Raw genomic sequence first — 17,479 nt, 5'->3', positions numbered from 1 at the left:
GGTAAGTGTATAGGTAGGCTACTATGTCGATATTTCAAGCCAAGAAAAAAAAATTGAAAATTTTGATATTTTTTCTAAATTTTGACTTGCTAGTCCCCTTAAGTACCATACTGTTTCAAGAAATACATCAAGCAGTAATTAATTATATATGATACCAATCCCAGAGGCAGCATTCCAACTGATAAAGTATCGGGAAATTACGAGTTAAAATGTAGCCTAGAAGATATTGCTGAATTACTTAGTCTTACCGGGCAGTAGAGCCATATTTTCGCTTATGTGACTATTTGTAAGCAGTAAGCATACAGGTATATTGCATGGCATGACAGAATGACACTGACAGTCGGACACAATCTACTTTCTGATACGATAATCATAACCTTGAACTACCAGCCTGCAGCCTCGACTCAAGTCACTCAACATGTGGGTCAATATGAACTCAAACACTTTTTACACCTCTTCAAACTTCCTCCCACAGCTTGCTTTTATAGTATTGTTCAATTTACTATCAACGCTGAACTTCAATGTAAATTCCATTCTGTGGCGCAATACAAGACAATGTGGGGGTGTGCCGATGAGTAACACTGGGTAATTTCCCCTCAGGAATATTGCACTATTCTGGAACAATGTTCACCAATGCCCGACAAAGACAGACCATCATCTGGCATGTCAAACCGCGCTTTCAAGTCTCCGGGTCGGATCCATTACTCTCAAATGTTGCTGACTGTCCAGAAAATCAATAGAATGGTGATGACTAGTCCACTCAATCACACTGCAAATAATCGCACCGCTTTCATTCGGGCAGGAAACTCGAATGTCAAAACTATGACTACAATATATTTACGTATACTTCCCCTAGGACGTAGAATTTGCGTATGTAGATAACTGCTAATGATAATAATAATAATAACGAATACTAATAATCAAATGAATAACTAAACTAAGAATGAGTCGAATATAGTTGCGAAACACGTGACTGCACGGTTGGGCAACTAGTGGGCTCATCCTTTGATCTTACCCAGGGCAACTAGCGGCAGAACAGCAGAAAGGCAGTTTATTTATATTTTCATAGTTTCAAAACATCACCAGACTGCGATACAATGAAAAGATAGGAAGGTGTGGATACAACTTGGAGTAGCCTTTAAGATCAGACACCCACCTTAGCCTAGGCGAAGTAAAGAAGAGGCATGCACACTGAATGAGAAGTAATGCAGAGACTATAAGACGCAAGCGACAAAATGATGTGGCGGAGGGCGAGGTCGATGTTAGGTCGTGGTCCGGTAATCTTGAAGGCTGGCTAGTATTCAGTTAGAAGAAATTGCTTGTATTTCGACATGAATGCGGACTATGCTCGACTACTGTCGGATAGCCGGTCCGGCATACTTGATAGAGCAATGCGTTTTCTTGTATTCCGTCCTGATCATATGGTAGTTGTTCTCCATTGACGCGCGTGTGCTGTATACTTGTGCGCTTTTGTCTCCGAGGTGAAGTAATCGTTAAAATATTAGGGACATTGACCGCAATGGAACTGATACATAAACTTGGCAATTTCTAGCTTCCTCATATCTTCTATGTTTAGAACACCATATCTTTTGAGAATCGATTTGTCAGTTGCACATCCAGGCCCCGGTGGGGCTTTGGCAATAATACGGATGATCCGATGTTGCAGTTTTTGCAGTGGGTCAATCTTATTCTTGCAGGAAGCACCCCAACAAAGAATTCCGTATTGTAACTTTGATAGGAATAGAGTGTTGAAGAGGATCAAAAGCACCCTGACTGGCAGAGAGTAACTATAAGGGGGCAAAATAGACCACATACCTTCGATGGTTGTGGTTTGAGTGATTGTATGTGACTCTTCCAGGACATGTCCGAATCCAGTTAAACACCAAGGTATTTGGTATTTTTAGTGTTGGAAATTGGTTGGCCAGCGATGTCAACGGTTGGGTTATCGCAGGAGTTCACGACCAATAATTGGGATTTCGCGGCGTTAACCCGAAAGCTATGGGACGTCCATTCATGCACTTTGGGCATTTGATCACGGGTGACGGCATTCAAGCTTGCGGTATAGTAGGTGCGTGAGATAGGAGGTGAGTATCTTCAGCGAACAGTGTGGTAGTCAAGGATTAGGTTTCAAAGGTATCATTGAGGGTCGATGTCAAGACAATATTGAGACCTGCTCGGTGTGTTTATATAGCTCAGTGGTCCAGACGGCTAGTTAGAGAGGATCTAACATTTCAGGAAATGCGGGTTCACACGATTTGTCTGTAGTCATTTCACGCTATTGAGGTGTCGTAGCACATTCTCTAGGACAGAGCTTCTGTCTTAAAACGATAAGAGATCGAAGCCTACAGAACGGCTTTGATCAGGAAAAGAATCCCCACGGTCGTTTTCCGAGAACTAAATACCATTCAACAGCGCACGAGCCGAATGTCGTATCGGGTTCAAGCTTATAGACACGGCAGGTAAGACTTTAGCTCAGTGGTTCCCAACGTGGGCGATTTGGCGGTATAGGGGGGCGAAAATAGACAAAGAGGGCCACGGGGGCGATAGGTGGGCGATGACGCGTAAAAACGGCTGTCCTTTTTTTTAGTCAACCTACGGAAATTTAGTTAAAAAGTGTCAAATTAGACATCGAGCCGAAAATTTTCAACCCGCCGGTGATTACTGTTTGTATGCCCAATTTTCGGTACACAAAATTTGTGGGGCGATGAGCGGTGTTGAGCATGAAAAGGGGGCAATGGGTCGAAAAAGGTTGGGAACCACTGCTTCAGCTGAAACTTCTTTCTTCACTGATAGGTATGAAAACATTAGAAAAGGAGTTTTCAACGAGGGGGCCATCTGATCCATGAAGTCTAGAAGTGGGCTACGATATGTAATAAAGAATATCGGCCTTGTGTAGCCAACCCGCGGCCTGAATGTTTTGAGTGGCCTACGCGGTAATTTTCGAAATTAATTATATTATCAAAATATGAATTTCATACGTGTATAGGCTAATCTATTGTGAACTTGCAACCCTGCTGTCCAGGCACCGAATGCTCCTGCCGTTGCAAACTGAGCCCCGCGGCATAAATGTGACCCACAACCCCACAATATATGCAAGTATATAGGCCTACCGATATTATTGAGCGAATTCATTCGTTAACTTAGAATTATTTTCGCGTAGTTACAACATGGAATGCGCTGTGCACTGCATACTAATTCTTAGTGGCATAAATGTCAGTGATTTTGGTGCGTATAGTAAGAAAGGGCCTTGGGTTCCCCATTACTTAATCCAATTTTAAAGAAATCAAATGGTTATCGAGCGAGATATTGTAATGGTTATGCGTCCGGCTTCTCGATCGGTAGGTCGTGGTATCCGCAGCTATCCTGCTAGGCGTTCACAGCAATCACGGATAGCATGGAGAAGAAAAAACGGGGGCGCAAACTAGATGACCTCACGGCCGTATCGCAACTCTGGCATCAAAGCATCTCGATGGTGCAGGCGAAAAACAATATCATCTCTCTCTCTCTCTCTCTCTCTCTCTCTCTCTCTCTCTCTCTCTCTCTCTCTCTCTCTCTCTCTCTCTCTCTCTCTCTCTCTCTCTCTCTCTCTCTCTCTCTCTCTCTCTCTCTCTCATCAATAGCAACTCAGGTGGCCCGCGCTAGGGTTTGGCAAACTGCATGTGGCCCTTTGGTTAAAAAGGTCGGCGATCATTGCATTACACATACTTACTACTGCATACATTGCAGCGTTGAGATCAAGTCGCTACCTTCGAGTCAGGAGTCATTTCGAGTCATTGAACATTTTGACTCGAGTCAAGTCAATCGATTTTCGAAGGTGACTCGAGTCAAGTCAAGTCCCTCGATTTTTGGAGGTGACTCGAGTCAAGTCGAGTCAAGTTGCCTTTTCCAAGTATGAGGCATGCCTACATCATTGCATTTTGCTAGCTGTCTGAAATACAGATTGAGTGGTCATTGATTCTGAACCGATGAGCGAATATGAAGTTAATTATACACGCAAAACGGTGCTGTATCGCATACATATACGTAGAAATGCTGAACTACGTAAGTAATTGCATATAGCCTCCCTTTATAGTTACCAGCCAAAATAGAGAATAGAGAAACGAATTGATAAGATCATCATCATCATCATCATTGGTTTATTAGCAATTTTATCAGTTCAATACACCACAAAAAATGCGATACAACGAAAAGAAAGGAAGATGTCGAAGCGACTATAGGAGTTGTCTATGGAATCGGACACCCACCTTGGCCTAGGCGATGTAAAGAGGAGGCATGCACACTGAATGAAAGTAAAGAAGATAGTATAGAAAAGGAAGCGACAAGAAATAGGGCGGCATGTCATGGGAAGCGAGATCGATAGGTCAGTCGTGGTCCGGTAATCTTGAGGATGGACTGTATCTATTTAGTAGTAATTGCTTGTATTTCGACTTGAATGTGGACATGATACAAGATACAATACATTAACCATTTACAAATTATTATGATACATTTCGAGCCATCATTGGTTTATTAGCAATTTTATCAGTTCAATACACCACAAAAAATGCGATACAATGAAAAGAAAGGAAGATGTCGAAGCGACTAGGAGTTGTCTATGGAATCGGACACCCACTTTGGCCTAGGCGATGTAAAGAGGAGGCATGCACACTGAATGAAAGTAAAGAAGATAGTATAGAAAAGGAAGCGACAAGAAATAGGGCGGCATGTCATGGGAAGCGAGATCGATAGGTCAGTCGTGGTCCGGTAATCTTGAGGATGGTCTGTATCTATTTAGTAGTAATTGCTTGTATTTCGACTTGAATGTGGACATGATACAAGATACAATACATTAACCATTTACAAATTATTATGATACATTTCGAGCCTGCGCCAATGGTTGAGGACTATATAAACTATCTTCGAATTCAATTTCTATAAAACAAGAGGTTTGGTTCAGGTAATAACAGAGAACAGTAATATACATTTTTCTATGAAATTACTTTACTATACTAGTTAACGACGGCGTAAGCTCCGATCACTTCGTTAGCGGTCAATTTATTTGTGAGAGAACAATAGAGGCTCAGTAAAACGCACGAGCATTGAATGTTTGCTCGCTCTCACGGGTTACACCGACGTTTCGCGAACAATCCGATTGCAAGATATAGTGATTTTTATCGACATCGATTGCTGGATGACTTGAAATTGACTCGTGAATTTTGCTTCGAGTCACGAGTCAATCCATATTTCTGATACGCCGAGTCAAGTCAAGTCATTTTAGCGAAGTGACTCGAGTCAAGTTATGCGAAAAAGGTGACTCGAGTCAAGTCATGACTCGAGTCATCCCAACACTTATACATTGTCTATTATACTATACATCCGTACGCCCGCAAAGGAAGAATTGACCGAAATTTATAATTCCCCTTGCTGATTCTGGGCAAATTCTGGTCCAGGTCCAGTGTGTATTCACACCCGGATGGTTGCACTGCACATGCACATTGCACATGAACCGAACTCAGAATCATATCGCGGTTGTAAATCCTACATCCGTAAGTAAAGACATCACTTGGATTAAAATGTTGTTTGATTTATGCCTTGGTGAAAGCATAGTGTCCTACAATGGTGTGGACACAAGAAAATCTCACAGTTCAATGCGATTGGTTTACGTCACACTTCTCATTTGGCTAAAGGCAATTTGGCGGTCATTTTTGACCGGATTGTCGAGCGCGAAATTTGATAAAATTGGTATCAATCGAAAGATACTGGGGTACTGATTACGAAAATATATTAATTTTGTTGAGCTCGTGGTCCTAGAACCCGCAAAAATCAGCTTCGAATTTCGATTGTAACGGAGTTTGGTATTGTGACGCAGCAATGTCGGATTTCTTTTTGGGTATGCGGCACGCCCAGATTTCCGTTTGGCATGTAACTGACTGACTAATAACTAGTTGGCGAATTGTGCGATTTATCAAAAACAAATGTATGTTGCATTTGTATTGTGAGCTGGGAAAATCCGCACCAATACATTGATCGAACGCGAATAAGAATAAAACGCGAGATGACAAGACCGAAATCTTGATATCAATTTCTACACTCTGTTGACGTACAATTTGGGTGATCTCAATGATCCTTTCCATCTCTTCCTTCTTAGCTGCTTTGCTTTGCGTGCAAAGCGAGATTCATTGAATCGTGAACGCAAAATATTGCTATAAAGATGCAATGCTCTTCAATAAATAGCGATTTCGTGGTGACGTTGCTCATTTTTGTTTTGATGTTGTTATTTGAGGTGTTTTTCGACTACAATGGTCATTTACATCAGACCGATATTCTTTATTGCGATTCCGTATCAGCCAACTTGTAGGACGGCCCACTTCTGGGCATTTATGGCAACGCCTGTGCGATGAGCACGTTAGAACACTGCGCTGTATCTGAATCTGTTCATTGAGTTGTAATACTAAACAGGGATATCTAGATCCCTGTCCTAAAACCGTTTTGATTGGACATGGAAGCCGCGAATCATTTGCTCGCCACGCTCGCACGTGACTCGTAGAAGTCGCAGAGTTGCGGCAAGGGTGATCGTCAGTTTTGCAAGCTCGTGCCAGCCTTGTGTCAGCTAAAAGAGCTGCCTCCTGCCATTCAGTGTCAACCTCCTGAAGCTTGGCATATGCATCCTTGATAAATTCGGACAGTTTCGAGATATATTTAAACGCGATGGAGTGTCTTTCTGAATTCGATCGCGCGAGTTACAGGAAACGGTTATACAATGCATATATGGTACACAACGCAGTGCTGTTCTAACATGAGAATTGCATCACAATCCGAAATTTCTAAAGCTAAATGAGCTTTTTCCGTCATTCACTGTCAACCACCTGAAATTTGTCATATGCATACTTGATAAATGATAAATGGGACAGTTTCGAAATATATTCAACCCGATACAGTTTCTTCCTGAATGTAATCGGGCGAACCATTCACGATACGCCCCAAGAACCGTAAAACTGTAGTCCAGTGGCGCCCGAGCTTTTTCAGCTTGTGGCACACTTGAAAAATTATAAAGCTCTGGCGGCACAGTGACGCCGAGAAAAATTGCCTGAAAAAAGATGTATGTGGATTGTGGATGTATGAACAGAACATATACAACAGAAACGACGTTGCAATGTTGACAAATATACCCGCATTCTATCATTAATTCCAAGAAGTGTATATCGTTTACAGCTGTTATTTTCAGTCAAAAAAGAAAAGCCATGTTCAAGTTCACATATAGCCATGCGGGCGATAATATGTACACACAATTTTAATTGTGTTTGCACCGAAGATGAAATAGGATTTGGAAGCCAATAGCCAAAACTCGTCCAATTTCTTTTGTAGAAACAGGTCTTTGGCATTGGTATATTCGTAAATTAATTAGTTGTTCTTCTGCTGAAAGATTGCTATATTTATTACGATGCCGCAATTGCTTTTTCGCTTATTGATCAGCTGTTGAAGAAGTTCGAGCGTCTTCAAGTCGCATGTGCTAGAGTTCAGGCCTTTTAGAAAATACAGATGCATTTCTTTTCCAAAATTCTTCGTGGCACATACCGGAGAATTTGTGCTGGCACGCAGTTTGGGAATCACTGCGTATTCAGCCGCGCGGTATAATGATCCAATCGTGGAGCTCATGATTAATCAATAGTTTCTCACAAACTATTAAGTCATCGTTGTTTGTTGATGTTGTTACTGTAACTGTATAAACCGCCTTCCTAATATCGGCTGACAAGTACCTGAAATCCCTTTTCTGTCCTCGCGACATCAATCCAAGCAGCTTTCTACAGATCGTTACTCAGCAGTTCATGTCGTCAGGACGTAATAGCTAATGCGGCAAAATGAGTGTCGGCAAGGATATAATCTTGAATTATATTACGATATGACCAGAGCTTTAAAAACAGGATCGGAGTAGGACCAGAGAATTTGTCGAGCCGTTCCGCACTATTCGCAACACAGGTTTACCCAAATTAGATTCAATTAGAATTAGGCCTACTGGAGCAAGCAGTGTTGCCTAACCGACAAGATAGCGTAATGGTGAAGCGTCCGGCTTCTTGATCGGTAGGCCGTGTGTTCGATCCCCGGCCGGGTCAGACCAAAGACCTGATTGATAACACTGGTATCCATGACTTCCCTGCTTGGCGCTCATGCATTACTGGGATAGCATGGAGGGGTGGTGCATGACTTAGAAAGCCGTAAAAGGCTATATCTGAACTTCCTTGTCCAGCGGCATGCACATCATGGACTCATGGTATGCATATGCACAGATCGTGTGTATGTGTATCATGACTCGGTGTATATGGCGCAAAAACATCAAGGACAAAAATAAACTACGTCCTTTCCTTTCCTAAGTGATGAATTCGAGCTCGGTAATCTTCCCAAAACTTCCTGAATGTGGGTGACTATACCTGTGACGAGCATTTCGTGGATGATAAGCAAACAGTAAACATGAAGTGTCGAATTGGGACAATCAAAACAGACAATTTCTGGCCGGTTTAACTTCGGAGATGTCGTCATGCTATAATGCATATAGCTTTCGATTCTCTCGTGATACGATCATAGAATGAGAAAACTAGAAACATTTTAGTTTTTCTTAATTAGATCAGAATAAGAATTATAGGAACACATTTTTTTCCGAATTAGATTCTAATTAGAATTATAGCTACACAGTTTTTCCCAAATTAGATTAGAATTACAATTACTAAATTCGTGGAAACTTGGAAAATAAATCATCAAGTTCAGTTCATATCAAATCATATGGTTCATTCTTATGAGCACGAGAATGGCAAATGTCTGTATATCAAGCTTGGCTTGTTTCGCGCGATACAGTTCTCCTTTACCATTTTCATGAGGACCAGAAATTATAATAGAATTAAAATTGGAGCGTAGAAACATTTCACAAATTAGATCAGAATTAGAATTAGAGCAAGAAAACATTTAACATAATATATTAGAATTAGTTTACCGGCATTTCGCCAATTAAATCATCAATTTGTTCAATTGTGGATACGAACCTGTCGTATAGGCCGTAGAACTAGAGTCACGAATATGTTTGCAAGAGGACGTCAATAATACACAGTATTACATTAAAGAATAAATCGATTCGCTACTGTTCGCATATCAAAGAAAGTAAACGATTTTGGCGACATTTTTTCGTGAGCCAATATTGCGAAATCGAGATTAGCAGAATCCACAGCGTTAGAACGAGAAAGCCACAAATTTCCGCTGCCTCAGCGTCGGGCGGCAGATTTGCGGCTTCTCTGGTCTGCGGGTAATCAACCGAAGGTTACGGACAAAGCAGTCATCAACTTGCGTCGAACTCCTCGAGAAAGGTCAGCATCTGGTGGATGACATATTTTCGAATCGACACAAAATTAAGATCAAGAACTACAGAATTTTAAACTTGACAAGGCGTAGGTTGATGATCACACGTTGCAAGCAAAAGTGTAGCAGCGAATCGTGAGAATTCGTCACATTATATGTTCAGCTCCTGTGATCGGTGATGCAGGCTTTGGGTAGCCTATACACGGTTGAAGTTGCGTCAAATAATCCACGAGAAGTTTGGGAGTATGCCTACGCATTTTAAAACCGTGCGGAGCGGATTTATTCGGACTGATAAATCAGAACTATAGTGAGGCAGCTTCAAAATACATTCGCTAGTTAAGAGTTATCGGTGCAATCACATAGTAAACACGCATAAGCGTGTATAATATCCATTATATTGTTCAATCTAGTACGGCCATGCATTTTTACTCTGATACTCATGTTTCGGTATGGTCATGGTCGATATGCTTTATTGTGGCCCGGTAATCTCGAGCGTTGATTAGTATTTAGCAATATATTTTGGCATTTCCTGTACCTTACAGCGTTACTCGTTATTTCGATTATAATTGCTACAGATTCGGTGTATAAGTAATGTGGATTGTGGTGTGCAAATTTTGAGTAAACGTCTGAAAGGTGTACCATTTCGAAAAAGGTTGAAGAGAACGCTGAGAAGTTTAGGATTGAGAACTTTCTAATCGCCACAAAAACCAAACTTTCACTAACTAAGCGCTACAAATATTTTGAAAACCAACTGTTGGCCATCTCCGTCTAAATCACGATCTTAAATTTATAGCTTTTGCCTTGTGCCCTTCGGTCCAACCGCCCCCAATGATTTCGAATATAAACTGATCTGAGACGCATCAATTCCAGGTTAATTTTATTGCGTAACAGAGTCAAGTCCAATCGAACCTCCAGAAATTTAAACCACGTTGCTCCAACCCCGCGTCAGTGATCTCCAGTCAAAAATGTCACGCTCCACCAAGACATCGTTCCGTTATTCACAAGTCTGTATTCTGCGTGATGAAATGATATGTCACGAAACAGAAAATATAAACAAAATAGTTCATTTTCTGTGTCTTCGCGAAACTTGGGCGATTACTTCCGACAAGGCTTGCCAAAATCGAGTATCAGAGTCAGACATGGGGTGATTACTTCACGAATGTAATCGATTGCGATTACGATTACTTGTGAATCCCGCGATTACGATTACGATTACGATTACAGCAAAATCTGAAAGTAGTCGATTACGATTACGATTACATTTCAAAAGTAATCACGATTACTCGCGATTACATTTGTTTTGCTTCTTAGAACTAATCTCAGAAGAGATATTGGAATACAATATAAGGCTTGCGAGGAAAAGGTCTAATGAGATATCAACTTTCCTAATAAATCATACGTTATTTTCTTGTTACGTCATAATGCACCCATTGCCCAACTCTATACAGGACTATTCGTCGCACCCAACGATTTGCATTCTTGCCAGGTCCGTAACTTCCACACCCCAAACTCCCCAATAGGACCAGGAGCGAGCTCTAAGGGGACTCAAAAGTATTTCGTAAATCAACATAAATTATTATAGAGTACTTGAAAATTTTCGTCGAGCTTCGGGATTCAATGTCTCTAAATAGCTTGATTTGGAAATGCATAGCTCTCCCCCTCAAGAAAAAAAGCATGCATAATTTATAGGAATAGGCATTTCGTGGGCGGTCATTACCCCGCCACGATACACCAAAAGACGTATGCAATTTTGGCCAACATTCAACTCCACAAAGTGTGCTACCAAAGAATGACCTTGGTCAAAACTTTGGGTATGTGTCCATTGTCAGTATAGCCGCGCTCTGTGGGCGTGACGAATAGTCCGGTCCATCTAATCTGAGCCCCAACAATCCAAATGCCACCCGGCGCACTCACAGAGGAATAAAGAGTGAATACATGACAATTTGTGTGTGCGTCTCACGAAAGATTTTCTTTTAGTCTGCTACGTTTGGACGACTAAAGTATCTTTTGATCATATAAAACACGGGAGGTCACGAATTAACAATATACAGTAAAGTAATTATAACAACATACCAGATGCTATAATTATGAATTACGTGCCCCCAGCTCTACCGGTAAATCTGAATGAATAGCAATATAATGCAATTACTAATATTATTGACGAAATTCAGTCATCAACTTGAAAACTGACCACGCTATGGGGCCCCAATACCCAGGGTTGTATTGACTCGAGTCATGACTGGACTCGAGTCGCAATTCTTTGGTGACTAGACTTGACCTGAGTCATTTTTTCAAATGCGTAAATTGACTCGACTCGAGTCAATTTTTGTATTGACTCGACTTGTACTCGAGTCATTTTGCACGACTCGAACCAAGTCATATGACTTGAGACTAGAACGGCCAAGACAGACATTCCATGTAACTTCGAAGAATAGTAAAATTACCACATTATTTATATTTCGTCTATCAGTCCTGATACTTCGAAATAGGGCCGTAAACTGTGAAAACTGATGAAAATTACGATATTATGAATACGAGCCATTCTATATCACTATAGCAGAGTTGAAAAATGTGGGTTGAAACTAGTCTGTGAACATAACGACTTGCACTCGTACTCGAGCCAAACACTATGACTCGGACTCGACCCTATACTAGCTGACTTGGACTCAGACTTGACTCGAGGGTGAATTGAAAATGACTCGACTTTACTCGAGTCAAAACTATAAAAGTGAGATTGACTTGTGACTGGGAACATTGTGACTTGGTTAGAACCCTACCAATACCAACGTTTGGAGTGGGGGACGAATTGCTGTTTTGGTCCTGATTGTACCTACAACCCACGCTAGCATGGTGTATAAGCGGATGGCTATGGCGACAGGTCTAAATGTCGAGTGAAGAATTGTGAAATAACGATTGGCGCCCGTTTCAAGTAGAGTCATATGAGAATAAAATAAAGTGAACTTAAAATTCTATACCTTTCATTTAATACATATACTGCAAGCTACGGCAAAGAACGGCTCGGTTATGATATATATCAGCAGCTGTTGAGTAATGTTTTATTTGACGAGTACAAAATTTCAAATCTTTGTCCGGTATACGTACAATGCATACGTATACTACATATAGATAGGCCTACTGCTCGCCAAGCAGCAACGGTCAAACTGCGTATAACTTAGCATAACCAAACATCAATACATAAGTTACTATTTGAAACTAGGCAGAGTGGTGATTATTATCTTGCTGCGAGGTAGTGGCGTCTGAAGTGTATTGATAACCGGATATACAGCATGGCTTAGGGTGCGTTCATACATAATTTTCAGAACAAAATTTCCCAGAATAATCCTCAGAATGCCAGCAATGTGAACGCAGTCGGGAATCCCGAGGAGACGCATATAAGGTTCAAACACTAGACTTTTTGATATCCCCGCCAACGCAAATAACTGCCGAACTGTCATGGAAGAGTCAATCGTGGAAAAAAATCTATTGCTGTGAACGGTGTAACTTGGAAGCAATGCGTCAAACCTAAACGTGGTGGAAATACGGCGGAAAATATGAAAATTTTACAAATACTTGATTTCCTATAAATTTAAAAAATAGATCTCAAAATTTGCAAAATAGACATCAGCCACTTTGACTCGTACGCGACAAAATATCCTCATGATTTTGAACGAAAATAAACCTGTGCCAAAAACAGGAATAGAAAATTAGTTCTTTCAATCCGATTCGATTTGTTTTCCAAAACTCCGAAAAATTTGCGTTGCGTAAGCAAAGAATTACGAACTCGCCGTCTTTTGCTCGTCGGCCATCGTTGACCTGAGTTTCACCGACCACGTTACTTTTGGCATAAAAAGCGGCAATTCGCGAAATCACAAAAGTCGATTAATTTTGATTTTAGATAATATGCAACTACGATCAGCTAAACGCTCAAATCGTTACTCTGCCCAGTATGGAACCCTCACTGTCTTTACCATAAGGAGAGTCTATATTTGAACGATCGGTACGCGTTGAGAAAAAAGCTCTCTCATATCGCTCTTCTGGGTCAGCTCATAAAAATGCTTCCGCCCGTACGCTCGGAAATGGATGATTGACCGAAAATATAATTCCCGGACTTGATTCCGCGCCGATTTCAGCGCCCAAGTCTGGCTGGAGCACGAAGGAAATTACGACTCATATCATTCATCAATCATTGCATCAAAGTTTCACGACATCAACCGAGAGTGCGAAACAATGCCACGTCGATAGGTGCTCGAATCCTTTTGAATAATTTTCGGATTTTGTTGCCATTCGCATCTTAGAACACTGCGTTGTGTAGGATATATGTATTGTACAACCGTGTTTCGGTATACTTTAAGAACCGGTCGCCATTTTTCAAGCTCGCGCCAGACTTGTGTCAGCTAAAAGAGCTGTCTCCTGCCATTCAGTGCCAACCTCCTGAAGCTTGGCATATGCATCCTTGATAAATTCGGACAGTTTCGAGATATAATCAAACGCGATAGAGTGGCTTCCTGCATGTGAACGCGCGAGCCATTCACGATACGCCCGATTCGTCGGTGAAACTTTAGTCAACCGCGCGGTATAATGATCCAATCGTGGAGCGGCTGATTAATCAATTGTTTCTCACAAACCATCATTGCTTGAGTGGAATTTAGCGAGACAGCTGAGAACGGGTTGTTACCAGATCGTGAATGGTCGCGTAAATACCACGGGAAAGCGCGATCTCCTCAATGTCTCCGTCAATTTACAAATGCATTTCAATCGTTCCAGCGTCCTATTGCATCTCCATGAACCCGAGGCTGATCCCTGCCTCAGGCCTAACCTCGTGGTTCGAAAACTTTCAAAATACATATAGTTTACTACGGCTGCTTCGCGAGGCTGATTAATCAATTGTTTCCCACAAACCACCATTGCTTGAGTGGAATTTAGGGAGACATCTGAGAACAGGCAGGAAAGGCGTAGAGAATTACCTGACAGCAAAATGCAGAGGTTGGTTAAAATATCCTTGCACTTGTATGTGACTCTCGGCCAACTCACTAACAGGTGATGGTCAGTGGACCAAACAAACGTAGAAGGGATTAGACCTAATGTGGCTATTTGCTCATTGCATGCAATCGTCCGGCTTCTCTAAAACGATCTCAAGTCCGCAATATCCAAGAATTACCTAACAGCAGTTGTTACAGTTATTATTCAAATAAATGTATCGGTTGATGATGAACTGAGATTGGTTGTGTAAAAAATGTAAGTTATCTTGAGCTTGATTTGTAATCTACCATGAGCAGTGAGTTCTACTCTAAAAACTTAACGACTCAAGATTCGGATTGGATACCTCTGTAAAAACCCTCGTACCCTCGTACAAACTTAACAGAAAATTGTGACAACTCCGTTGTCTCAAGATTGGGCTCATCTTATCGCCAAAGACAAAATGGCTGCTGCGATATTGATCACCGCTGCGCAATATAATAGTGCACGTAGCAATAAAGAGTTGTCATGGCACATGTTAGTATCGCCAATGACAAAATGAATGCCGATATTGATCATAATTACTTAGTTGAAACTGTACATTGTTTACAAGCGTGAAGAATGAAACAACGATCTCGAAACTTCCCGAATTTGACAAGGGTGCATATTATGCCAAGCTTCAGGAGGTTGACAGTGAATTTAGGACAGTGAAATTATTAATGAATTGATACTGATATACTGATCCTTTTGACGAGGATCTTGTATTATTATGGGAGTGGACATCTTTATCAGGTACGAACACGCGACTACGCGAGGCGAATTATTTTAAAATATTCGTGTAGGCCGATGTATTTTATTACACCGAAGCAATTCAACTTGCAATACAACTTGCAAAATTCGATGTTTACAGTATAGTAAAGCGATAATTTGTTGCATATAGATATACAGATGATTATGGGGGTGGGGTGTTCTCGAGAGAAGTCTTCAAACTTTGATGCAATGATTGATGCGTCGTTATTACCTTCCTGCTCCATCCAGGACTTTGTTTGGACTGAAATTGGCGCATAATCGAGTACGGGAATTATTTTTTCGGTCAATCATCCGTTTCCGAGCGTACGGGTGGGAGCATATGAGCTGACCCAGAATAGCGATATGAGAGAGCCTTTTTCTCAACACGAACCGATCGTCCAAATATAGAGACTCTCTCTGGTCAAGACAGTGAGGGTTCAATACTATACAGAGTAAAGATTTCAGCGCTTAGCTGATCGCAGTTGCATATTATCTAAAATAATAATTAATCGACTTTCGTGCTTTCGCGAATTATCGGTTTTTGTCCCAAATATACCGTGGTCGGTGAAATTCAAAGTCAACGATGGTGGATGTGCAAAAACCGACAAGAAACGGTGAGTTCGTATTTCATTGCTTACGCGACGCAAATTTTTCGATCTTCAGTTATTAAGTTTTGGAATGCAAATCGAATCGGATTGAAAGAACTAATTTTATATTCCTAGTTATGCCATAGATTAACTTTTGTTCAAAATCAATAGGATATTTCGTCGAGTTCGAATCAAAGTAGCTGATGTCCATTTTCCAAATATTGAGATCCGTTTTTCAAATTAATAGAAAATCAAGTTTCCGTAATATTTTCATATTTTTTCCGTCGTATTTCGGCCACGTTTGAAAATCATGACCAAGATACGGCCGAAAGAAAATTAATAAAATGTGTAAAATGGACATAATAAGCTACTTTGATCCCAAAGCGTTTTCTAGTAGACTACGCACTGTTTGATAAATAACGCAAATAGTTTCGTTCCGATGCACGATACCCCCTAAAATCAATTTTTCAATGACGATGCGTAAGAATTATTCGGTTTCTCGAAGAATTACCTTGAGATTTCGAACGAAGCTGTGGCCAATCGGTCAAGAACACGAATCAACAGTATTACTCCCGGTTACTACTATCAGAAATGCTACTCAATTTGCAGTTGAGCGAGTCGGACATTTTTTATTTTGTTTCGAACAATGCGATACATAGGACGTCTTGAGTCATCGAGACAACCTGTTCGACGTAAATTGAACTTTCAATCATATCAATAATAATATATCCCGATTTATCGTGATGATATAATGCTTGTCTGATTTCAAAGACTATACTCCAAGTCGTTTCGACACCTTCCTATCTCGTCATTGTATCGCCATCTTGTTGTGTTTTGAAATGATGAAGTTATTAATAATAAACTGATACTAATTAAAGTAAATAAGTAAGTGTGTATTATGCCAGTGAAAATCCAGATTGATTGATTGATTTGTTCGCTAAACACTCCTTCGGCGTTCTAGAACCAGCAAACGACGGACTTCGAATCGGAAACGCGAACTCGGACAACAACAACAATTCTAGAGAGGAATGCGTGGTGATCGACGTCGAAGCGACTCAAACGAACCAAGGTAATCCTCGAGTGTGATAATGTTGATGTGCAATTGAAATAAGACGTGAACAACTAGGTAATTCTAGTTGTCTAATTGAACTAATTTGAGCGAAGTGCCGGTCATCTAATTTTAATCTAACTGCACAATGTTTTCATGCTCTCATTTTGATTCTAATTTTAATCTCCTTTCTGGTTTTCTGGAAATGCTACAGAAGAACTGTATAGTGCAAAACGAGACAATCTCGTTATGCAGACATTTGCCATTTCTCGTGCTTATGAGAATCAACTGTGGTTAGATATGAACCGAACTTGATTTTTGTTTTCGAATCAATTTCCAAGTTTTGCGAATTCAGTGATTCTAACTGTAATTCAATTTGGTTATTCTTATTTATTTTTGATTGCATTTTTGCGAGGGTGGTGTGTGGTCCCCATATTGATATCAATATACGTTGCACTAACTCGCGAAAAGCGCGAAGAAAAATTTCCAATAGCATAAATCTGCTTAAAAATAATATTGTTTGTTCATTTACGAAAAATAAATTGAGCCTACTTCAACCCTTTAAAATTCCGGACATTTAGGCATATTTTAGAATTTCCTCTCGGACGCAGTTTTTACAGTGAATAATTTCGGACATGTCCTGGAAATTCCGGACATATTGCAGCCCTGGCTAGAATAGGACGACCACCACACACATTTCATTGGAACTTCGAAGAATAGGAAAGTAATCACATGATTGGTATTTCGTCTATCAGTCCTGATACTTAGAAAATAGGGC

General features: G+C 40.7%; 1 protein-coding gene and 1 long non-coding RNA gene across 3 annotated transcripts in view; both read left to right on the top strand.

Annotated features, from left to right (window-relative positions):
• The first annotated feature begins 938 nt into the window (after positions 1-938).
• On the top strand, positions 939-12,288 carry LOC145454609 (uncharacterized). The gene is made up of 2 exons (XR_013920179.1): positions 939-1,841; positions 1,905-12,288. It is a non-coding gene; the product is annotated as an uncharacterized LOC145454609 (long non-coding RNA).
• A 426-nt stretch (positions 12,289-12,714) lies between these two features.
• LOC145453281 (uncharacterized) overlaps positions 12,715-17,479 on the top strand; it is a 20,639-nt gene continuing 15,874 nt past the window's right edge. For both annotated transcript variants that reach the window (XR_013919691.1, XM_080331263.1), the window contains exons 1-2: positions 12,715-15,680; positions 16,615-16,722. Coding sequence is in view for 1 of the 2 variants with exons in the window: in XM_080331263.1 (XP_080187389.1) it covers positions 15,650-15,680; positions 16,615-16,722 (139 nt within the window). In the remaining variant the exon portion in view is untranslated. The remainder of the gene's footprint in view (positions 15,681-16,614; positions 16,723-17,479) is intronic.

Source organism: Botryllus schlosseri, chromosome 13 (assembly GCF_051294905.1).
Source record: "Botryllus schlosseri isolate E-star chromosome 13, Bs_hap1, whole genome shotgun sequence".
NCBI classification, from domain to species: Eukaryota; Metazoa; Chordata; class Ascidiacea; order Stolidobranchia; family Styelidae; genus Botryllus; species Botryllus schlosseri.
Note: the sequence above shows the minus strand (reverse complement) of the source record. Positions and strands in the feature narration are given on the sequence as shown.